The following is a 24,062-nucleotide window of genomic DNA, read 5'->3' as shown; positions in this document are numbered from 1 at the left end:
ATTTGAAAACGATCCAATAAAATTTGCGGTAGTTTATGCAATTATTTATTCAATATCTTCGATAATTTGTAAACATACGATTAATTAGCATTGATATTTGCAAATGTATCCGCATTTGGTTTTGCAATACTCAATTTAATTTATATTCAAATACGGAATATTTGAAAATGATCCAATACAATTTGCGGTAATTTATGCAATCATTTCTTCAATATCTTATATAATTTATATATATAAGATTAGTTTACATTAACATTTGCAAATGTATATACATTTGGTTTTGCAATAATAGTGTTTTTAATATTTGTAATATATTTTTGCATTAACTATTTTGCACTATTTGATTCGAAATATTGCAAATCTTTTATACATTATTTTAATTTTATTTATTTTAGCATTAATATTGTGCACAATTTTTATTTTAGCATTAAATTTTCTAAGACATTTGTAACTTTTTTATTTTATTTGAACCTGGTATTGAAAAAACTAATTTTGAAATATAATAGGCAAAAGAAATCATAACCAATTCAAACATCATAATTAACCACAATTTCAATTCAATTCAAACTTTCCAAAAAATAATTTCTCAAACCTTAAACATAACTAATTCAAACATCATAATTAACCTCAAACATAACCAAGTCAAACAGCATACATATCAGATTCAATTCAATTCAAACTTTCCAAAATATAATTTCTCAAACCTTGTCCATAAAATAATGAAATCATCCATTGATATAGTCCAAAAAGATCATCAATGTCATGGAAGATCCACATTTCAGCCATACCTGTGTACATATAGAAAAATACAAACAAAGCTTTGAATCAAAAAAATGAAATGTATAAACATTTTATGTATAAAGAAAATATTTATATTATATAATGTAAAAGAAATCATTGAATTTTATACAAAGAATAGCATTCACAACATTGAAACTATAGTTTTATAAAGCTAATACATAAATAAAATATATGATTTGTTTTCCTTTGATGCCTCAATAATGTCAATATGTAACATCATTTTCCACTAATTACTTGCACATAAAATTTCATATTATTAAGAAATAACACTCAATAATGTCAATATATAACATAACATTTTCAACTATAGTTTTCCCTCAATTAAATTCAATACAATACAACAACTAAGAAATCTAATTCCCTTGCCTTCCTAGTGTGAACATGCTTGTCTAATACAATACAATATAACAACTAAGAAACCACATATATGTTTAAAATTTGAATAACAACCACATATATGTTTAAAATTTGAATAACAACCACATATATGTTTAAAATTTGAATAGCATCCACAACATGTATGTTTCTACTTCAGTTTTATAAGAAAAGTCTATGGAGAAAGATCATGATTATCTTAGTAGTTATAAATAATATATTCAACTTAATGTTGACCAAATGGATGTAGAATTGAATCTAATTAGGATGATGTCTACAAAAACTGAAATTCTGACAAAAATCACATACTATTGAGAACAATTTATTTTTATTTTTTTTAACATTTTACAAGTTATTCAACATTACAAAATCATCTAAAGTTCACACAAAGTTTCTTAATCAATTTAGAACCAAACAACACCAAATTAAAATCACTCATTCCTGTATATTTGGTATAAATTAAAATCAATGTATAAAACCAAATTCAATGAATGAATAGGTTAAGGAAACTAACCTTTTCATACGTCTCCGCCTTCCGGAGTTGTATTTGTTAGGGGAGTAGGTTGTCCACTTTTCTTCATTAATTGAATCATCTCGGCGAATTGGTCTTTGAGTGTATTGATTTCCAGCTTACAATTCTCAACTTCTTTCTGTTTTTCTGAATTCTCCAACTTCAATTCAGTCACTGTTTCCTTCAGAGTGTTCACCTCCAAACTTAGCTTGGTGCTGGAACGATTATCTTGATACACTTGTTTTCGACCCATATATCCGATTCCAAACACCCGCCCGCTAGTGCTCGATCCAGCCGCCTCCATCCACAATTCAGTGTCGGTTTTTCTTTCTTCTAGTTGAACAGAATTTTGTGTTTCATGGAGCTGACTAAAAGTTTCCTACACATAAAAAAAAATTATTAGTACAAATAATAATCTCAACATCATTTATAATAAATAATCATATGTATCATTGAATAAAACTTACCACAACTTCTGCTGCCCTGCTCCCACTCCAAGTACCATCTTTTTTTTTAAACGTTTTTTCAAATGTTTCAAGAATGGTTGGGAGTCTTCCTAGTTCCCGTGCCTTTCAAGAAATATATAATAATTTCATTTAGAAAATAAATATGAATTGAATACTAAAAAAGTAACTAAATTACTTACTAATCTTCTCTGATGTTCTTCCGCCGTTATGGAACCACCGCAGTACGTCGCCCCACCATTTGACGTGTAATCGTGTCTATGTCCTTTAGCTTTAGTGCACTTCTCTGAATATTTAGGTTCTTCAAAGTTAATTTTCATTTGCGCCCAGTCTTCCAGTGTGACATGTGGTGGCTTCTTCATTGCTGCTTTTGCCCTAGTTATGAAATTCCTTATCTTCGTACCCGCCTTCTTCTTAAAAAGTTTGTTTACATCCCCCTCTGAGACTAGATCCCACTCAAACATCTCCTTCAATAAGTAATTGAAATTAGTTTTGGATTTGAAACAATTTTTAATATTTAAAAGTATGTAAGTTTTTGATTATCACTTACCGTAAAATGTTCCCACCATGTGTTTTTAATGTCTTCCGGCACTTGATTCCAATTTAAATACGCCCCCCTCCAATATCCCGTTACTATCCGATGTATATCTTTCAAGATATCTGGAATGAAGCTGTAGAAACAAAAATATATTAGTTACATTTGTCAATTGTTAGAGATAACATTTACCTATTGAAACTTACTTTTCTCCATTAACCTCGATGTACGTCTTAGAAGATTTACAAACACTAGCTATCCCGTCCTCCGCCCTTATATCATCATGATCAGCAACATTTGAGGTTGGATGAGTTGGGATTGGATCTTCAAGGACGAGTGCATGATTGTTGAATGTTTCTGGCCGGTCTGATTGAGTCTCCAAACCAGCAGATGATACTGGTTGGAGAGTTGATACATCATGGCTGGGAGTTGGTTGTTTGGATGTTTTATTTTGTTTTTGGAGTTGAGTCGGGTTTGGTGATTTAGGAGTAGAGACAACTAGTCGTTTAGGATCCATTTTTTTTTTCTGTGGGGATTGTCTTCTTGAAACAACTTTAGACGTTTTTTTAGGTACTGGGGATATTTCAATTCTAGGGCGTTTAGAGTTTGCACCAATCTTCTTGGCAGGTGCATTAATTTTGGGTCGAATTGTTTCCTGAAATCGATAATCAAAAAACATTATTGAAAATAATATTAGCATATTAGTAACAACATCTTTGAAATCTAGGATTTTAGAAATCTTACGACTTCAAATTCTGTATCAGTGTCTTCATCGTCTATCCTCTTTCGTCTAGGCATCCTCTCCTTTTGATGAATTGGGAGAAATAAACTATATAAATATCAATAGCACTAGGACAGCCAAATCCTGGAGGAAATTGAGAAGTAAATATTCAATTACTAGTTCCTTAATAAGCTGTGTTTCTTAACTTGTAACTGAAAATGATATACATCACTAAATTTATTTAATATTTTACTTGATTAAATAGTTGAAAATTAAGAAGTAAAAGAAACAAAAGCATTGAAACAAAAGTAAAAGTACTAATCGACCTTATCAAATAAATACCCATCAAGAAATGAGCCAGGAACTCAACCTAGATGAAAAGTTCTACCATTTCAAAGAAAAACAATAAATCATAACAAACAAATACACATCAAGAGATAAGCTAAGGAAGCTCAATTGACAATTGGAATGAATAATACTATGCAGATCAAATAAGCAGATGAAATGAATGCAAGAAATTAACTTTAATGTTAGACGGAAAATCAAACATAATATCTCAAGGTACTAATCAAATTGAAATATGGTAGCTTTCAGAATTCAACAAATAATATGATCATGCTATTCCTATAAGATCTGAAAGGGATATATATCTATAGTTTTAGCTAGCTAATAGAAGGTGGGACAAAAATCATCTTTTACCATGTGTTCTCCTTCTGCAAATATGCATAAAAAACAGTCATCAAAGGTTTAAATGTTTCTTTTAGACTTGTATAAATAAACAAGGTATTACCAAAGTCTTTTGTAAACAAAGGTATAAAAGGAATTCTAATAGCGAAGAAAGTACAATTTTCTAGAAAGATAATAATCCTGAAAAAGAAATAAACCTTTGATGAAATAAGAACTTTTTCTAGTATCAATGGAACAATAAAGTCTTGAGTTCCCAATTTGCCAAACCTAGCTAGTCATTACTTTGTCAAATGAAAGAAGGGCTACAAGGTAAGTTCAGATAGGAAAAAGGAGTAGAATGAAGAATAGACAAAATATTTAATATAATGAAACTTAGATGTTACCAAAAAGCAAGTGAAGAAACAAAATACACATGTCGACTTAAGCAAGGTCTGTCACTCTATATGCCTTATGCTAAAGAACGAAAAAAGTATTCACTACATATATATGTAATTAATCATTCGCATACAGTCAAATTTTCCAATGCCTAATGCTAAAGAACGAAAAAAGTATTGATTATATATACATATGTGATTGATCATTCGCATACAGTCAAGTTTTCCATTGACCTAAAACATTATTTCATCATATTTTAATTCTTGAGAAACTGTAAATAAACAATAACAATGAAAATTGATTAAATAGTTGAAAATTAAGAAATAAAAGAAACAAAAGCATTGAAACAAAATTAAAAGTACTAATTGACCTTATCAAATAAATACCCATCAAGAAATGAGCCAGGAACTCAACCTAGATGAAAAGTTCTACCATTTCACAGAAAAACAATAAATCATAACAAACAAATACACATCAAGAGATAAGCTAAGGAAGCTCAATTGACAATTGGAATGAATAATACTATGCAGATCAAATAAGCAGATGAAATGAATGCAAGAAATTAACTTTAATGTTAGACGGAAAATCAAACATAATATCTCAATGTACTAATCAAATTGAAATATGGTAGCTTTCAGAATTCAACAAATAATATGATTATGTTATTCCTATAAGATTTGAAAGGGATATATATCTATAAGTTTTAGCTAGTTAATGGAAGATGGGACAAAAATCATCTTTACCATGTGTTTTTTTTTCTGCAAATATGCATAAAAAGCAGTCATCAAGGGTTTAAATGTTTCTTTTAGACTTGTATAAATAAAAAAGGTATTACCAAAGTCTGTCACTCTATATGCCTTATGCTAAAGAACGAAAAAAGTATTGACTACATATATATGTGATTAATCATTCGCATACAGTCAAATTTTCCAATGCCTAATACTAAAGAATGAAAAAGTATTGATTATATATATATGTGATAGATCATTCGCATACAGTCAAGTTTTCCATTGACCTAAAACATATTTTAATTCTTGAGAAACTGTAAATAAACAATAACAATGAAAGATTAAGATAGAGTTAGAGATACCTGGAACGTTATCCTGTAGAGGGTTTCGCGACTAGAGGATTTTAGGGATTCGCGATTAGACGGTTTTAGGGTTTCGCGACTGGAGGGTTTCAGGGTATCGCGACTGGAGACGGCTGGAGAAAGAGAGTCGTGGTGCTAGAGACAGAGATGGAGATAAACGGAGGCTGGAGGCGGCTGGAGATGAAAATAGACGGCAGCTGGAGGAGGATGGAGAAAGAGGGTCACGGTGCTGGAGACGGTGATGAAGATAGATGGAGGCTGGAGGCGGCTGAAGGCGGCTGGAGATGAAGATAGAAGGAGACTAGAGGCGGCTGAAGATGAAGATAGACGGAGGCGGCTGGAGATGAAGATGGAGGCTAAAGGATGTTTGGAGACGAAGATAGGTCGTAATGGAAGGAGAGAGAAATATTTTTTGGAAATGAAATATTTTGGGGGGACTTAGGCGGAAAAATAAAATAAACGGGCGGGTAAATTTTTTTAGGGTAATTGGTCTTGCATTAAACTTAGCTCTAAACGGAATTTAGTGCCAATCTGGGCTAAGTTTTGCACTACTTTCCTTTAACCATTAGTGCGGATTTTAATACAATTCCAATGGCATTTTAAGTAAATATTTTTCAGCTCTCGGGTAGATTTTTGCTATTTGGCCTTGCATTAAACATAGCTCTAAGCAAAGTTTCCTTTAACCCTCTGCGCTAACCCTTGCAGTACTTTCCCTTAACCCTCTACACTAACTCTTGCAATACTTTCATTTAATCATAAGTAAATTCCTATATGCGTTAAGGCTTGCAATACTCTTTTTACAATGTCAGTGCCGAAGATAGTGCAAGATCTCTTTTGCACTAAAATTAACCATAATATACTATATAATTCACCATTATATACCATAAAATTCACCATAATATCCCATAAAAATCTTTAAAATATACCATAAAATTCACCATAATATACCATAAAAGTATCCATAATATACTATAAAATTTATCATAATATAACATAAAAATCTTTAAAATATACCATAAAATTCATCATAATATACCTTAAAAGTCACCATAATGTACCATAATATTCACCATAATATATCATAGTATACCATAAAAATCCTTAAAATATACCATAAAATTCACCATAATATACCATAAAAGTGACCATAATATACCATAAAAATCCTTAAAATATACCATAAAGTTACCATAATATTCATTAAAATATACCATAAAATTTACCATAACATTGATTAAAATATACCATAAAATTCACCATAATATATCATAATATAAATCATTTGACTCGTTAGGAATCTAAAACATGTCATCTCCGGATTGTTCTTCCCCTAATATAGGTTCAACATCTTCATTTGTACTATAATATGAATCACTTACGTTTTCAGTTTCCTCCGAACCACTCTCATGCGATTCAATTTCATCTGATCCGTCTAACTCAACATTCAGAATATTTGGGTCACTCAAATCATTAACATTGTACAACGGTATATCAAGGGGAATATACAATTCAATGGTTGGATACTCCTGTTGATACTCCACCTCCACTTCATTTTTCCATATTTCCTCAATCTTTCCCCTTGCTTTTGTTTTACAAACGGCCAACCATTCACAATTAGGATCATTCATTGGGGTTGGATAGTTCGAATAATAAACTTGTATGGCTTGTTGTGCAAGAACAAATGGATCGTATTTCCTCAATCTATGTTTCATGTTAACGTCAATCAATCTGTAGGTAGGATTAACTCTAGTACCTCTTGTTGGATCAAACCATATGCATCGGAATAGAACAACACGTAAACATGGACCTGGGTATTGTAATTCAATAATCTCTTCCAAAAGTCCATAGTAATCGACATCGTTTGCATGAACGGAAATACCACTATTCATCGTTGATCTATTAGAACCGTAATCACCTGCCCTCCACACATAACCGTTGATGAAGTAAGTTGAATATGTGGTTGCAGGCGTTTTAGGACCAAATGAGATGAAATAAGGTAGATCTTTTTCCGTATTCCGTCGATTGTCTTGTACAACCTGAAAACTAATTAATGAACACCATGTGTTGAACCAAATAAGATCAATTTTCAATCAAAGTGAAATAATTAGTTCATCACCTTTGATCGGAACCATGATGAGAATTGACAAACTATTTCATCCGGATCTAACCCGACATTCATGTCACAAAAGGCCCTACAATCATAATATAAATTTTAAGCAAACAAATTTATAATTGAAATTCAAATTAATAATTCGCTACCTATAATATGGATCCACCTCCGGACAATTCAATAGGACATAATTGTGAGCCGATAAAGTTTCTTGGCTTGACATAAATCTCTTTGATGAACCACCAGTTCCACGTCCAAGGTAATTGAAAATCGAAATCGGTGGTTCTGTTATGTTTACAGGCCCTTCAGTGTTCCTTTGTGGTTGTCTTTGTTTGCAACTCACCTTCGATTCAAAATAATATGAAGCAAACGTGGATATTTCTTCTAGAATATAGGCATTGCATATGGACGCTTCTATTCTGGCTTTGTTTTTCACCTTTTGCTTCACACTCTTTAGAAACCTAAATAGAAATTTGGAAAAATGTATTACAACTATAAATAAAATTATGGGAAAATATAATTTGAATATAGGCAACATACCTTTCGAATGGATACATCCATCTGTATTGTACAGGACCACCTATTTTTGCTTCATATGGTAAATGTATCAAAAGATGCTCCATTGAATCAAAGAAGGAGGGTGGAAAAATCTTCTCCAAGTTGCATAAAATTACCGGAATTTGAGAGTGCAAGTTATCCACTTGATCTGAGCTCAAAGTTCTACCACTTAGGTCATTCATGAAATTACTTAAATCCGCAAGTGTTCCCCATACAAATTTAGGTAGTAATCTCCTAAATGCAATAGGCAATAATCTTTCTAAAAAAACATGACAATCGTGACTTTTGAATCCAATCAACCTTGATTCGGTTGTGTCAACGCACCGTGACAAATTTGACGCATAACCATCCGGAAATTTCAAGGTCTTCACCCATTTACAAATTATCATGTTTTCTGTTTTCGTCAAACTATATGAAGCCTTGTTAGGCTTTCGAGAAGTTGTATTAGGATCAACATGTAGCTCCGGACGATTGCAAACAAGAAACATATCCTTCCTAGCGTTAAGGTTGTCTTTTGTCTTTCCCTTCACATTCATAACCGTATTTATGATGTTTTCAAACACGTTCTTTTCGATATGCATAAAATCCAAGTTGTGTCGAATTAGAAGTTTACCCCAATATGGAAGTTCCCAGAAGATACTTCTCTTAGTCCACTTGTGATAATCACCGAATCCATGAGGATATTCATTGGGAGCTTCACTAACAAGCTTCAAATGGGAAATTTCTGTCCATATTTCATCTCCATCCTTAATATGAGGATGAATAGTTCTTTCCACCCGGTTTTTTGTAAAATGTTGCGTGTCATGTCTGTAAGGATGCTCCAATGGCAAGAATTGTCTATGACAATCAAAGTAGCAAGCTTTTCGACCGTATTTCAATCGGAAGGATTTAGATTTTTTCATGCATATCGGACAACTATCGATTCCATGTGTACTCCAGCCTGATAACATTCCATAAGCCGGAAAATCACTAACCGTCCACAACAACATTGCCTTCATGATAAACGTGTCACCTCGAGAAACGTCATAAGTAGGAACACCTACATTCCATAACATTTTTAGCTCATCTATCAACGGTTGAAGGAAAATATCGATTTTTCTTTGAGGACTTTTTGGCCCGGGAATAATCAATGAAATAAACATATACGGTGATTTCATGCACATCCCCGGTGGTAGATTGTACGGTGTTAGAATAACTGGCCAGCATGAATATGCTTTTCCATATTGTCCGAAAGGAGCAAATCCATCTGAACATAGTCCTAATCGAACATTTCTATGTTCAAGTGCAAATATTGGATGATGGTGATCAAACCTCTTCCAAGCCTCTCCATCTGACGGATGACACATGATCTCGGGTTTATTGACATGACGACCATGCCATGTCATGTGAGGTGCTGTCACATTTGAGGTGTACAACCTTTGCAATCTGGGAGCTAGTGGTAAATAAAATAGTTGTTTGTGGGGCTTTAGTTTACGAACATTTTCTTTGTATCGAGATTGATGACAAAAGCTACATGATTGTTTATCAATATCTTCCCCCCAAAAAAGCATGCAACCATCTCTACATACATCTATTCTAATCACGGGCAAACCCAAATCTTCAACCAATTTCTTCATGCTATAATAACTATCCGGCATGCAATTGTCTTTGGGTAACATTGATCTAATGTAGTCAAGATTTTGATTGACAGCACGTTCGGACCAATTGTTCTCGGATTTCATGTTAAGATGTTTCACAGTTGCAGATAGTTTACTCTCGCTATCATTACCAGGCCAGATTGGTTGATGTGCCGCGTTCAATGCTTTCCAAAACCTTTCTGATAAAATATATGTGTTAAAATTGGAAGAGGTTGATGCTTCATTTTCCACATTTGGTTGGAAACTAGAATCCATGTCATGTATCATTGACTCATACCGATTTGTTGTTCTTTCATTGTAACCGAGCGAAGGTCTTTTACGTCGAAAGGTGTATACATTCGAGGTTTGACTAGATTCCCCATTAGCTGACCACGTATGATAGTTTGCCATGAATCCATGCTTAATCAAATGACTAAGGCACAAATCTGACTTAATATACTTTTGAATACGACATTTTAAGCAAGTGCACTTTATTTTTTCACCATCCATATAACCGAGTTGAGTTGTGGCAAATGAAATGAACTCTTGCACTCCTTTTAAAAAATCTTCCATGCTTTCAGGGTTTCTCGTATACATCCAATCACGGTCAGACCTCATTTGTAGTTATGTATATAATTTAGATGCAATTCTATTGAAACAATACCTACTAAAAGCAAAAAAAATAATGGTTATCTATTATTATAGATTAAAAGATCTTCATTCACTAAACAATATGTTTACATGTAAGTCAATGAATATATATATAAACATAATTAGTCAATGAATAAATAAAGTAAGTGATATTGGAGTTTGTAGACATAATTACCTTGAAATACAAAACCAATGTATTGATGTTCTTGATTTTGGTGATCAATGTTTGAAGATCTTCTATAAGTTGGTGATGAAAGATAGAGTTTAGGAAAAGAAAATGATAGATGAACGATGTAAAATGATAAAGAAATGTAGAGAAAAGATGGAGATAGAATAAAGGAAAATGAAGAAGAAGAATTAAATAAAGTTGGTAAAGAAGTACATGGGTAGATGTGGTTGGTGAGAAATAATTAATAGAATCTGCACTATTTCTTGCAATACACATCTAAATTGTTAGTGCAAACGCTAATGCAGTATAATTTTCTAAATGAGTTATTGGAAATACTAGTGCACACGAATATAGGAGAATTCTACCCGAGAGTTCAAAAATAATTACAATTTATGCCATTCGATATGCACTATTTCTCGCAATACACATCCAAATTGTTAGTGTAAACGTTAATGCAGTATAATTTTCTAAATGAGTTAGTGCACACTAATATAGTAGATTTCTACCCGAGAGTTCAAAAATAATTACAATTTATGACATTCGATATGCACTATTTTTCGCAATACACATCCAAATCGTTAGTGCAAACGCTAATGCAGTATAATTTTCTAAATGAGTTAGTGCAAATATTAGTGCACACTAATATAGGAGATTTCTACCAGAGAGTTCAAAAATAATTACAATTTATGCTATTCGATCTGCACTATTTCTCGCAATACACATCCATATTGTTAGTGCAAACGCTAATGCAGTATAATTTTCTAAATGGGTTAGTGCAAATACTAGAGCACACTAATATAGGAGATTTTTACCCGAGAGTTTAAAAATAATTACAATTTATGAAATTCGATGTGCACTATTTCTCGCAATATATATCAAAATTGTTAGTGCAAACGTTAATGCGGTATAATTTTTTTAATAAGTTAGTGCAAATATTAGTGCACACTAATATAGGAGATTTCTACCCGAGAGTTAAAAAATAATTATACTTTATGACATTCGAGTTCCATTAATTCTCGCAATACACATCCAAATTATTAGTGCAAACATTAATGAAATATAATTTTCTAAATGAGTTAGTGAAAATATTAGTGCACACTAATATAGAGAAATTCTACCCAAATTGTTAGTGCAAATGCTAATGCGGTATAATTTTCTAAATGGGTTAGTACAAATACTAGTGCACACTAATACAAGAGATTTCTACCCGAGAGTTCAAAAATAATTATAATTTATGACATTCGATCTGCACTATTTTTCGCAATACACATCCAAATTATTAGTGCAAACGCTAATGCAGTATAATTTTCTAAATAAGTTAGTGCAAATATTAGTGCACACTAATATAGAGGAATTCTACCCAAGAGTTCAAAAATAATAACAATTTATGTCATTCGAGTTCCATTAATTCTCGCAATACACATCCAAATTATTAGTGCAAACATTAATGAAATATAATTTTCTAAATGGGTTAGTGCTTAAATTAGTGCACCTAAGAGTTCAAAAATATAAATTTATATACCTTATTGTAAATGTTGTTGCGGAAAGATCATGAACGATTTTATTTAATAGGTATAGCAATTAAGTTTGCACTAATGGGTATGAAAACGTTTGAACATATATCCTAAGTATAAATTTATATAACTTACTGCAAATGTAATTGCGGACAATTTATAAACGATTATGTTTAATACGAATAGCAATATGAAAACATTTGAAAATATATCATAAGTATAAATTTATATATATTAATGCAAATCCTATTGCGAACAGTTTATGAACAATTATATTTAATAGCACTAGCAATTACGTTTGCACTGATTAGTATTAAATTTAATAAATTACTGTAAATTATATTGCGAAATAATTATAAATGATTATTTTCAATATGAATAGCATTTATATTTGCACTAATGGTATGAAAATAATTGCTAAGTAAAAATTTATATAAATTAATGCAAATCCTATTGCGAAAGGATTTTGAATATTTAAAAAGATTCTTAAAAAAATATAAAATACTAGTGTAATATATTTTGCAATGATATTCTATCATTGTACTGCAGATCTAGTTGCGAATAAATTATTTATTTGTGTTATTGCAATATATAGTACACATTTAATTAACAAAACCAATACAGTTATTTCATATTTATATTTGCAATTAAAAAAGCCTTATGTGTATATTATTTGATACAATAGTTAATGGAAATATAACTTATTGCTAAATATTTTGCAAACATTAATATTTAATTTATTTTGCAAAAATATTTGCATCTTTCGTAATTTTTCTTATTACTATATTTATTGCAGACTTATATTCATAAAACTTTTGAAAAAATATTATATTTTATCATTTATAGTGATATATTTTGCAATATATATTTTTTTGATTTTATTTTACGTGAAAATATATCTTTATTGTAATAATTGATGCAATTTTTGCAATGGTAAGTTATTTCAATGCAATTTCAAATGCAGTTCTTAAAAATTAGCATTAATAAATTATTTGTTGCACGAAAATATTGCAAATCGACAGTTTTTTTGTAGTGAATGTAAAAGTCAAACAAGGCACTAACATGATTATCTAGAATATACATTAATATTTGCCTTCATATTTCACCATGGCCTCTTTCACTACATTCTTAGCCAGTTAGGTTTTACTTGTATTAGAATATAACTATTCAGTCATTTCGTTAATAAAATCTTCAGTTGAAAAGATTATATATTTAATTTTTTTTGATGTATCCAAATTGATAAAAAAAAAGAAACACTTGAACTATGAGTTAATTAAGGACAATAAATTCAATTACTCTATCATCCATAAGAAACACTTGATTAATAACCTTACCTTCTCTCCATTGTTCATTTTTTTTAATCCACACTTGTTTAAGCTAGTATATATTATATTGTAATAAATAGGTATATATGCAGTATGTTGATTTGTAGTAGGGAGAATTTAAGCACTACAGAACATGACTTGTTCATGGGATTCAAAAAGAGGTAATGACTGGTCCATAATATAAACATCATTTTGCATACACTGGCTGAATGTTTGATTTTCTGGATAGATTGATGTTTTATTTTGAGACGTTTCTATATACAACATATAAGTTATGCAAAAAAACTTAAATGTTTAGGCAAAATGATGTTTATATTATGGTATAACTTGGGGGTAAAGAGTGGAAGATAAAAAATGTTCCTTTTGAAATTATTTCAGAAAATGAAGTTGAGATTGTTGCTGAACCTCTGGTTGAAGATATATCACGAGTCAAGAGGTGTGTCAATGTCACTTATGTGTATATTAGATAAGTTTAACATTTTAGAATTTAGGTTCTAATAATAAAAGTTATGTATATATAGTTTCATCTCACTGCTATTTTTACACTGGTTTAACATTTATTTGTTTTTATGTGTTGTTTTTATATATTGAGCCAATGAAAATATAAGTTTGATAATTGAGGAGAATGTTTTTTAAGTATACTGAAACTGAGAGTTAATGAGAAGATTTGTTTCTACACATAAAAAAATTCATTAGGTAAATATGAATCTACTAGTTAGTACTATCATGTTCTTCGTTATTGTTATCTCGTCCTTTTAATTTTAAGTTAAATTTAAAATGGTTGGTAAATGTGAAGTAATTAATTAAAGAGAGTGAGACAAACTGAAATGATGTGTTTCTAAAAAATAATGTTAAGAAACCCTATACCTAAAACAAATAAGACACGAACAACATAATTGTGATGATACATTTTCTTTTAATCTTGTTTAAATTGTCAAATATATATATGGTGTTCGTGCAACTATTTTTGTAATAATATCCGTGTTAGTAATTGTCTTCAAACTTTCTAGATGGATTTACAAATTCTCAAATTAACAAGAAAGTTAATAATGATATTAATCTCCAATAAAAACAAAAAAAGGAACATTTTAGAACTTTGTAAGGTATGTCATGCAGTAACTCGAATAAATTGCTCTTATTTATGAGTATCAATTATTCCTTCATAAAATTTATATGGTAGTAATTTGAAAAATAAATATGATTGGATTGTAATATGATTAGATACAATATGATTGGAATGTATTATTCTTTTTGTTTTCATCGTTTCACAATTTTCTATTTTGAATAGTATTTGCATTAATTAGAAAGATGATCATTTCGGCGGTATATAAAAGTTATGATAGATTTATGGTAGAAAATTCATTCAAGTGATGTATTGATTGTTGAATGTTTTCCAAATAGATTGAAGGTGAGACCCTTTTAAAAGTTGGAAGTGGTGAACACAAAATCTTGCTGTTGTTCTATGAAAATTATCCACTTGCTTGCAAGGACATGAAAACTATTTGGGAACTCATGTATATGCTTAAAAAGAAGATTGACATAAAGAAGTTGGAGAAATCAAGAAGTGTTGTTTGGAATGAAAATAAAGAAAGATATATGTAGAGTCTTCTTTCAAGTTGGGTAACCAAATGATTTACAAGTTAAGAGACGTTTATAGATTCTCCATGTCCCATTGCAAGGGAGTGTCTATTTCATTGGCAGTCCACTTCAAGGTGTTAAATGGAGACTACCCAAAGGATGAAGATAGATGCAACTGTAACTTGTTCCTTATTGTTTGTGATGGCTTGGAATAGGCCAATACTCATTGAGGATGAAAACATGATTCATGTCAAATCCGATAATGACACAAAGGGAGACTATATATGAAGTGGGTCCTATAGTTCTACAAAGGTGGAGTTGAGAAATTGAGGATCCATGAACCGAAGGACTTTGTTTGGTTGGGTTTGTGGACAAATCATGCAAGGTTGTTGACAAGAGGAGATCAAGGTATGTATTTATGCTTAAGGAATCAAAACAAGTTAGGAAATTTAATTTACAAATTATTCAACCTCTTTCTGGTTGTGTGTGTTTTTCTTTTGGAGAGTTGTATAGTAGGGGAATGGCTGAAAAGAGTATCTGGTGAGCTTATTGGTGAAGAATTCCATAAGTTAAAGCCCATACAGCATATGAAAGTATGGACAGGATGGGATGTTTGGTTTTCAAAGAGAATTAAATTTCTCTCGTGATGAACACCAAGATAGATGATAGATAAGCTCTTTAACTTATGATCAAGGTGGATATTTGTTAGGATTGATGATCTATAAAGTTAGAATCATGTTCTAGACAACCTTAGAAGTTGGAGGAATCATGGAACCTGATTAAATTATTTTTGAAGCAATTAAATTAAGTTGAAATTTGAGGATTAAAATAAGCAGCAAATTTTTTGAAAATCTGAAACACCACGGTAAAAAAATAAATTTTATCAATTAGTTAATTAGTTAAATTCAAATATTGAGAATAAATTTTATAAAACAATTTGGGCATGCTTTTGAATGATTTGAAGACGTTGACATGTGGCCCTAGGTGTTTTGGGTAAACAAAATCTATTTTTAATATCTTTTTTTTCAATGTTGGTTTATTACAATTCAAGAATTTGTATGTTATTTTGTACATTCCCTCTCATTTTGATATGGGGTGAAAAGTATAGCATTATCTAGAAACCTAGCCTCAATTTAAAATCGCGAGGATTGAAAAAATAATTACTTAATATATGTTTTTAATTAAAGAGAATTATTGACACTCACAATCATGACATTCCATTTTCATTTAAAGCGTTTCTAATGCGGATGAGAAAATGGTTTATAAGTACCATTGTACGGTTTGTCGTTAGTTTGTTCTTTTTGTGTATTTTGTTTTCTTATAAATCACCTAATTATTCATAGTACTAATTATTTTTGCTTGTTTGGAGTCTTATTATTTGTTATTTGGTTGCTTATAAACTTTTCTTTCATATCAAAGATACTGTGTTAATATTCATTACTCTTGTATTTCTCATTATTAGTTATTTTGGATAGGTTGTTTGTATTTAATTTTTTTATTACTTTTTCAACTTGATTACTTAGCCAAAATGATGGATCTTTCCCTAAAGGACATGTATCTTACAAAGTTGTTGTCTTGTCTTGTTGATATCATCGCTCTTTGTGTTCATATAGTTGTCTTAGTAGGATATATTTCTTATTAATAAAAAATGTTCTTTTAATATTCAACTATGCAATATGAACTAGAAGAAGATGAATGGGGTAAGTAACACTAATACAACATTTTAATAAAGTCATGTTTTAATTATAAGCTTTTAGAGTACATCTTACCCATCGTTATACATATATTATGAAAAATAATAAGGTTTTCAATTGTGCATGTTTTGTCGTATTATGATATATAATTAAAAGAAATTGATCTATTATATTAATTAACTCATGACAAGTATCAAAATCTTGTCATTTTTAATTGACTAACATGTCAAAGGAGTTGAATTTCAGTTTTTTTTTTCAATCTAGATTTAGATTAATGTTAAATTTATGTTAGAAATGGCCAGAAAAGCATAATTATAATGTTATATAGTTATAATCAACAAACTTAAATAAATAATTATTTTCGACTATTACTAATTACCCAGAAATGTGGTGTTCCTAATTCCAACCTTAAAAAATTCAATTGATAATCCTAGAAAGATTATTACCAGTTTTTGCTTTCCTCACACTGCACCATAAAATGGTCTGGGTTCTCAGGTATTTGGCATTTACAATACCTTCAAAATATAAGACCAATCAATCACAAAAACTACAAAATTTATAACAAATTAGACAGAACCAAACACAATATACTTACACTCTAACGCGAATAGGTAAAAAAAGTCCGATTGCAGCTTTGTATTCAAATCGGCAATAGTAATCCTTAGCTCCAACCCTCTCTAGCTTGGTGTAATTCTTGAAAGAATGAACCATACACTTACCTTGAACCGTGTAAGCACTCTGAAACTCATAGTGGTCAGACAAGAACAGTTCTTTCTCACCATGGAATAGTTTACGACCTCCGTTGGAATCCTCCGGCCTGTAATACCATCTTATCTGAACTGTCACGTTATTTCTATTGTCTATCTGGATCTTGTTAATCTGAGCCACATAAGGAGTAGTATTGCTCTCCGGTGATCGCAACAGCACATTGTCTCCAACTTCAGAAACAAACCATAATGTAGAACGATATCATAAAAACAAAAAGAAAGAAAATCGACATAGACAATCATATAAAGAAAGAGACAGATTCAATTACCTTTGACGACTGTGTTGGTGCCTCTGATAGTGTAGGAGTCTAGGTTGCGTTTGACTGCACTGGTTTTGGTCATCTAGTGAGAGAAAGTGAGGGTAATCTAGGGTAGGGTAGGGTAGGAGAAATAATGAATAAATGGGCTATTGTTCTCTTATGTAGTACTAAAATTTACGGCGGCCATGGGCTAAACCCTAGAAATTCGTCAATAGCTGTGTATGGTTACCGCGGGCCGCGGCCATGGGAAAAACCCTAGAAACTCTTAACTGGAAAGGTGTGTTCTTTTAGCATTTTGTATAACTTCCTGTTAACTATATCTGAATGGCATATTGAGTCATTTTATGCATGTCAGTAAGCACAAGTGGATGCATTATCCAGTGAATTAAGTAGCCGGGCTGCTGTTCCGGGTGATTTTTTGTTCCACTATTTTCCCTTTAATAATTCTATCTCACAAGAATTTTATCTCTACTTTAAAAATCTAGAAATTTGGTTGCTCATTGGGATTGAGATATGAAGGTTTCTAAATGATAGAAGAGAGAACAAATAGTTCTTAGTTTATTCCTTATTTTGTGATGCTTTATAAGAGAACATTATATGGGTATTTATAGGACAATAAAACATAAAAGAAGTAAATGAGAACACATTAGAAAGTGAGTGAATTATAGGAAGAAAAGAAAGTCTCCTAGCAAACCATACAAGACTTTTCTGTAGTTAGCTTGCTAATGAATAGGAAAAATATAAATTTCTGCAAACTTACCTTGTCTCCCAATAGAGAAAAAGGATGGATTTGCTTTGGGAGCGAAAAACATCAAAAATTGCTTAGAGAAACTCTATTGTGAAAGGGTTATCGCTGATGTTTTAATGTTACCTTAAGCGAATGGTTTTGCTATATAAATAGTCAAGAAGAGTTGAGCTATTAACATGAACTTTCTAGCATTTAACTTAAGTGTCATTGAAGGGTTTCGTCACACACTTGAAGTATATCTCAGAAAGTCGAGTGATTGGAGAATTGGTTTATCTGAATTTTTACTGGTTGATAAAAAACCATGATGCACATGATGGGCTTATTTCAGCACTATGTCAGATATTTAGCTTTTGTAGTTGATTGGCTACTCTGCTATGTGAACTTCTGAACATACTTGAGTTCTCATTTGCAGCAGAAGCTCTTATTGACATAGCTCAATTAATAGGATTCTTTGAGTGAATTGTAAATCCTTGTGACCTACTTATGTATACATATATATAATATTTGCATTAGTTGAAACAAAAAGTTGCAAACACGTTTTTATTTTGTAATCTACCCTGATTTATGTATACATATATATAATATTTTTTTATAAGCAAAATTTTATTCATTGATCCAAGTCAGCGCGAAAGTCGCATTGACCATGGGAAAACTAAACCAATACCTTACAAGTTGTGCCATCTGTTGGCAAAAATTAATCAAGACATAAATAATCAAATGCTCAAAAACCCAATATATATATATTTGTCTTTTTATTTGTTCCTGTCAGTTATATTTATGATAGCATTGATTCAGTGGGTGCTCATGATTATTATCCCTTTGTTTGCTCCTTTTTATTCAGGTTGCTAGTGCCCTTTCAGATCATTACCTTTCATTTGCTGCTGCACTGAATGGTTTGGCTGGACCTCTTCATGGTTTGGCGAATCAGGTATGTCATTCTTTTAGCTGTTTCCTTGTGGCTTTTAATCTGAATATTTTTAGCTATCGTTTCAATGTGCATTGCACTGGATTAACGTGAGCTTTAGAGAAGCATTTTTTAATCAATATAAGATGACTTGGCTTTCATTTTAACAGTATCCGAGGAACAATTCAGTTCAACTAAACCTTCATTTTATCAGTTAAAGGATGGATAGTTCCAGTAAAACTGTTGTATTTTTTCAGATAGACTCATGACAACTCATGTCATGACTTGTACTTGAATTTATTTTATTTGAATGTTTCACCATGATTCTTTTGATATTCATATTAATTGTGGATTAATGAAAATAACTTCGTCCTTTTAAATTAAAAAAATAATCATCAGGAGTACTGTCTACCATCATGTTGTTGGTTTAACTTCCAAATTCTGTTTTACGTAAGTTGATCATGACAGAACTGGAACTTTATGTTTTTTTTTTTGGGGGGGGGGGGGGTTCCCTTTTGCTTGATCCAATCAGGAAGATGGGCATTTATAAGAAAACCAGTTATTAAAACTTGATCATGATCTTTTTTCTTTATGCAAATTTGGTCATTACAAAAGGTGAAATCGATTTTTATATGTGATTAACGATGTCTTATAGTTACTTAAGCAGATCTTGGATCTTTACCTAGCATTTGTTTATTTGATTTAGCATATTGATACTATGAAAATTGAAGTCACTATTAGACTGATCTCTGAAGTAATCTATCTAGCTCTTGTAGTGACATGCCTTCTCTCTTGTTGCCAATCTTATTAAAGATTGATTTACTCTGTATACCATTCTAGATAAGTGGCACTGCCAACCATGGTAGGAATACCATAATAAGTAAAAGTTAGACATAAATATTTTAGAAATTTCAATGGCCCTTTATGGTGCATACTAATTTTCATGTGATATCTTGCATATGTAAAGGTCACCTTGTCATAATATTCAGTTTGAGCTTGTAATACCCAGACCCAGGGTCCGCGGCGCTTGTGAGGATATAGGCTATAGAGGCGTTAAACAACTGGAGCACCACAACCCAAGCCTTAAAACATACCAATAAATATAACTATACCCATTAGCCTCGCACTTATATGGAGTCAATATTTGATGTGATTTATCGTTGTGGGATATCATAATCCCACCAACATAAACACGATGTGTTACATTAATTGATGCTAAATGCTTTTCATCTTTCTTAAATGCATACAGAACCTCAACATAAAATGAAAGCAATAACCCCACTGTCCTACAATGTCATGCTTTTGTTTCATAAATATTACATGGGGAGAGTTGGACTATTTGCATTCTGGATGAAATGCTGCTTGGTTTCAATATGTAGTTATTATCCAGGCTTGTAAAAGTCTGGACAGTTTCCCATCTTTTGTCCTGTCTGTGCATAGGGAAAGGAGATGTGGATTTTTTTTTCTCCTTCATCTAATATTTTATTTTCATGAAGTCTTGCTCTGGATCAATTGAAAGATTATGTCTGGAAGACACTGAATAGTGGAAAGGTATGAAAATAGATGTTGTGGATAATGAGGGATGTTTTGTTACCAATCCTTTTTCATCTTGATCATGATATGAAAAATCTTTTTTTATGAAAATTACAATTATCTTAAAGATAATCGGATCATGATAAAAAAGACAAATCTCATCATGATAAAGAATAATCTCATCGTGATGAGAAAAAAATCTCTATACCAAATGAATAAAAGAATTAACACTATTATTTGGATCATTATCAAAAAAATAATTTTTATGGATCATGAAAAATTAATCATCCAAATAAATCCTTATACCAAAAAAAGAATCACTTTCAATTCTAACTTGGGATGATCTTCTAATGAGATCACCAATCATCAGTTACAAATAGGCTCATTAACATCTTTATCAGAAAACCAAGCTAATGCATTGTGGTCCACATTCTCATGCCTATCCTAATTTCTTTCACCCTTCAAAGGAATTTTAAGTTGATGATGATCCTACATTTGATGAGTTTTCCATTCATTTTTGTGGGCTTTCTTCTTGACAATCCAACAATCATTTTTAACTTTCTTTGTCTAAACTGACTTGGGATTTTCTTGCAACAGTTTCCGTAAATAAATGTTTTAACAGGTTTAAACTGATGGATGTGAGTTCTAATGGTTAGTTAGTGCTTGCCAAATATTTAGGTTGTTCCTGGATTTGGACACGGAGTTCTGCGTAATACAGACCCAAGATATTTATGCCAGAGGGAGTTTGCGCAAAAACACTTACCCAATGATCCACTTTTCCAACTGGTTATTACTTTTTGACCTATATTAATATTAACCTGAATGCTTATAATATTTGAAGTTTCTCATGAACTCACTGAGATTTTTTTTCAACTAAAGGTTTCCAAGCTTTTTGATGTAGTGCCCCCTATTCTCACAGAGCTTGGCAAGGTAACTCCTATATGTCTAATGACTTCACCTTTTGTGCTTTTGGTTATAGATTTGATTCTGCATTAAAATCTCACATAAGCAGACAACTATAGTTTCTACACTCCGGTAAATTACCCCTAAGCACTTAAAAACAGAAAATATTCATATCTCCCTCCCTTGCTATATATATATTAATAAACCTTACCGGAAGCAGGGATCATGGCTGTGGGGTGTCATGCTAGTTCTACTTAATTAAAAAAAAAAAACCTTTCTTGAAGATGATAAACTATTACAAGGAGAATGCAATTTATAGTTATTTTTTTGAAAACTCCCCAAGTAGGGAAACACTCTAAACACCCAATTGAAATTGGCAATCTTTTCACAGTTATGTTTGTTAATCACAGTGATCTAGAAATGAAATTTATTTGGATCATGACTTTTATACCAATAGAAGCAAAAATATCACACCTAGAAAATTATTGGATCACCATCCAAAAACGAGTTTCAGCTTTTACTTCAATGATCCAATGAAATTGTGATTGAGACATAGATCGTGTCACAATATTAGTTTCCTAATAGGCTCATCTTATGCATGTTATTTAGGGGTGATCTTGTAGGTAAAAAACCCTTGGCCAAATGTTGATGCCCACAGTGGTGTATTGTTGAACTGTTACGGTTTAACTGAAGCGAGATATATTTCTATTCCAAACACTATTTATCTAGCATCCACATATATTTGTAAAAGCATTAAAGTGGAATAACCTGATCAAATATCTTTTGCACATATTACACTGTTCTTTTCGGTGTTTCGAGGTCCATTGGTATCTGTTCACAGGTACATATTTCTATTTTTGGTTATTTGCTTCTTCACTTTGTTTTTTGAACTGGACCATAATTACTAATTCGTTTAATGTCGTTCTTTTAGCTAATATGGGACCGGGCTCTAGGGTTGGCTCTAGAGACCAAAGAGTGTTACAATGGACTGGCTTGAGGAACACTGCAAGAAATCAGCTTAACTAATATGACTTTGAGGAGGTTTGTGTCAATAATGGGTTGGTTTGCGTCTTGTCTCTTTGTGGGGCTCGTATAGAGTTTCATTGAATATTCATTTCACCTTTGTGTAATTTTATGGTGAACTTTTTTGATACCCTTAATTGCCCTTCTCCAGATATATGTTAGTATGCCTGTTAAAAATTGTTCATCGAAGGGCTTTTGTTTATGAGGACCATTGGAGGTATACATAATTACATACCATCTACAATTCACAATAAATTAGTAAGAAGACATTGACTAAATTCGTTTGTCCTAAAAAATTGAAGTTCATTTTGATTTTGTGTGATGTGAGTATGTTTAATTTTATGTTAAACTAGTCAATTATAGATGTGGGTTGGTATGGCATATCGTACATATCAATCCTAATATATGGCATATCGTACATACATCGTAAAGGTTATAGGTTATACAGAGACTATTGCGATACGATACTAGTAACATAGAGATAATAAATATTGAGCCTCAAATTTATTTGGAGAATAAAAAATGAATCTCCTAGTATAATATTATATAGAGAACAAATACATTGAGTTGAAGATCTTTTAGACTTTGTGATAATAGAAATTATGGTTTAGTTAATTTTAATTTCACTAGTTTTATTTATTTATAATTATAATTATATATATATATATATATATATATTATAGATATTATTTCTGTGTATCGTGGTATACCGAAATTTTGAAAAACTCGTACCGATTTCTTACCGATAATTTTGGTACCTGTATTATGTCGTATTAATTTTTTTGGTATTAAAAGTTTAAAACCCATGTGTAATTGCAAAATGTTGCAAAAACAAGCATTCCATATATGGATTTTCATAGCCTAAGTAGTTGATTATGTACAAGCATCTTCAAAGGAAAAAATAAATTATGAACAAATATCTTCAAAGGAAAACAGAAAAGTAATTCAAAAAAAGAGTAAAATTGTCCCATACAAAATATAAAAAGTTGATGAAAAAGTAAAAAATGAAATTTTATAATTCAATCACAAATTTATATTAAATATAAAAATATATCAATCTTTCATCCTCAAACACTTTGTTTATCTTAAAGACTCCCTTAAAAGAGAAACAATACAACATAAGAAAATTCTAGCTCTGATAGTGTTATTA

The 24,062-nt window shown here is 31.2% G+C and overlaps 3 protein-coding genes and 1 pseudogene across 4 annotated transcripts; 1 reads left to right on the top strand and 3 right to left on the bottom strand.

The window, feature by feature from the left end:
* Nucleotides 1–526: 526 nt before the first annotated feature.
* LOC124940379 lies at nucleotides 527–5,972 on the bottom strand. Its single transcript, XM_047480893.1, has 8 exons — nucleotides 5,560–5,972; nucleotides 3,431–3,551; nucleotides 2,893–3,341; nucleotides 2,702–2,822; nucleotides 2,334–2,618; nucleotides 2,155–2,256; nucleotides 1,691–2,066; nucleotides 527–788 (listed from the first exon to the last, which is right to left on the bottom strand). Exons 2-7 carry the CDS (start codon nucleotides 3,482–3,484, stop codon nucleotides 1,695–1,697), a joined length of 1,383 nt encoding a protein of 460 aa, XP_047336849.1. The 5' UTR covers nucleotides 3,485–3,551; nucleotides 5,560–5,972; the 3' UTR covers nucleotides 527–788; nucleotides 1,691–1,694.
* Nucleotides 5,973–6,785: 813 nt separating this feature from the next.
* On the bottom strand, nucleotides 6,786–10,785 carry LOC124937589. Of its 2 annotated transcripts, none has more exons than XM_047477874.1 (5): nucleotides 10,670–10,785; nucleotides 8,210–10,510; nucleotides 7,819–8,130; nucleotides 7,676–7,751; nucleotides 6,786–7,595 (listed from the first exon to the last, which is right to left on the bottom strand). In XM_047477874.1, exons 2-5 carry the CDS (start codon nucleotides 10,459–10,461, stop codon nucleotides 6,858–6,860), a joined length of 3,378 nt encoding a protein of 1,125 aa, XP_047333830.1. In that variant the 5' UTR covers nucleotides 10,462–10,510; nucleotides 10,670–10,785; the 3' UTR covers nucleotides 6,786–6,857. The 2 variants fall into 2 exon arrangements, with proteins under 2 accessions (XP_047333830.1, XP_047333831.1); XM_047477875.1 differs by having other exon boundaries at nucleotides 7,393–7,602.
* A 6,431-nt stretch (nucleotides 10,786–17,216) lies between these two features.
* LOC124937458 (chromatin remodeling protein EBS-like) lies at nucleotides 17,217–17,913 on the bottom strand. Its single transcript, XM_047477726.1, has 3 exons — nucleotides 17,811–17,913; nucleotides 17,370–17,712; nucleotides 17,217–17,289 (listed from the first exon to the last, which is right to left on the bottom strand). Exons 1-3 carry the CDS (start codon nucleotides 17,881–17,883, stop codon nucleotides 17,217–17,219), a joined length of 489 nt encoding a protein of 162 aa, XP_047333682.1. The 5' UTR covers nucleotides 17,884–17,913.
* An 812-nt stretch (nucleotides 17,914–18,725) lies between these two features.
* LOC124939183 lies at nucleotides 18,726–23,190 on the top strand (annotated as a pseudogene).
* The last annotated feature ends 872 nt before the right edge of the window (nucleotides 23,191–24,062 follow it).

This window comes from Impatiens glandulifera, chromosome 5, assembly GCF_907164915.1.
Source record: "Impatiens glandulifera chromosome 5, dImpGla2.1, whole genome shotgun sequence".
In the NCBI taxonomy this organism is placed as follows: Eukaryota; Viridiplantae; Streptophyta; class Magnoliopsida; order Ericales; family Balsaminaceae; genus Impatiens; species Impatiens glandulifera.
This window is presented reverse-complemented; position numbering and strand designations above follow the sequence as displayed.

Coding starts and splice junctions, on each gene's coding strand:
- LOC124937458 (XM_047477726.1), bottom strand. CDS start 17,883: ATGACCAAAACCAGTGCAGTCAAACGCAACCTAGACTCCTACACTATC. Junction 17,713..17,810: donor CACCAACACAGTCGTCAAAG/GTAATTGAATCT, acceptor TTGTTTCTGAAG/TTGGAGACAATGTGCTGTTG. Junction 17,290..17,369: donor TTACCTATTCGCGTTAGAGT/GTAAGTATATTG, acceptor TATATTTTGAAG/GTATTGTAAATGCCAAATAC.
- LOC124937589 (XM_047477874.1), bottom strand. CDS start 10,461: ATGAGGTCTGACCGTGATTGGATGTATACGAGAAACCCTGAAAGCATG. Junction 8,131..8,209: donor TGGATGTATCCATTCGAAAG/GTATGTTGCCTA, acceptor ATTTCTATTTAG/GTTTCTAAAGAGTGTGAAGC. Junction 7,752..7,818: donor GAGGTGGATCCATATTATAG/GTAGCGAATTAT, acceptor TTATGATTGTAG/GGCCTTTTGTGACATGAATG.
- LOC124940379 (XM_047480893.1), bottom strand. CDS start 3,484: ATGCCTAGACGAAAGAGGATAGACGATGAAGACACTGATACAGAATTT. Junction 2,823..2,892: donor ATCGAGGTTAATGGAGAAAA/GTAAGTTTCAAT, acceptor TTGTTTCTACAG/CTTCATTCCAGATATCTTGA. Junction 2,067..2,154: donor GCAGGGCAGCAGAAGTTGTG/GTAAGTTTTATT, acceptor TTTTATGTGTAG/GAAACTTTTAGTCAGCTCCA.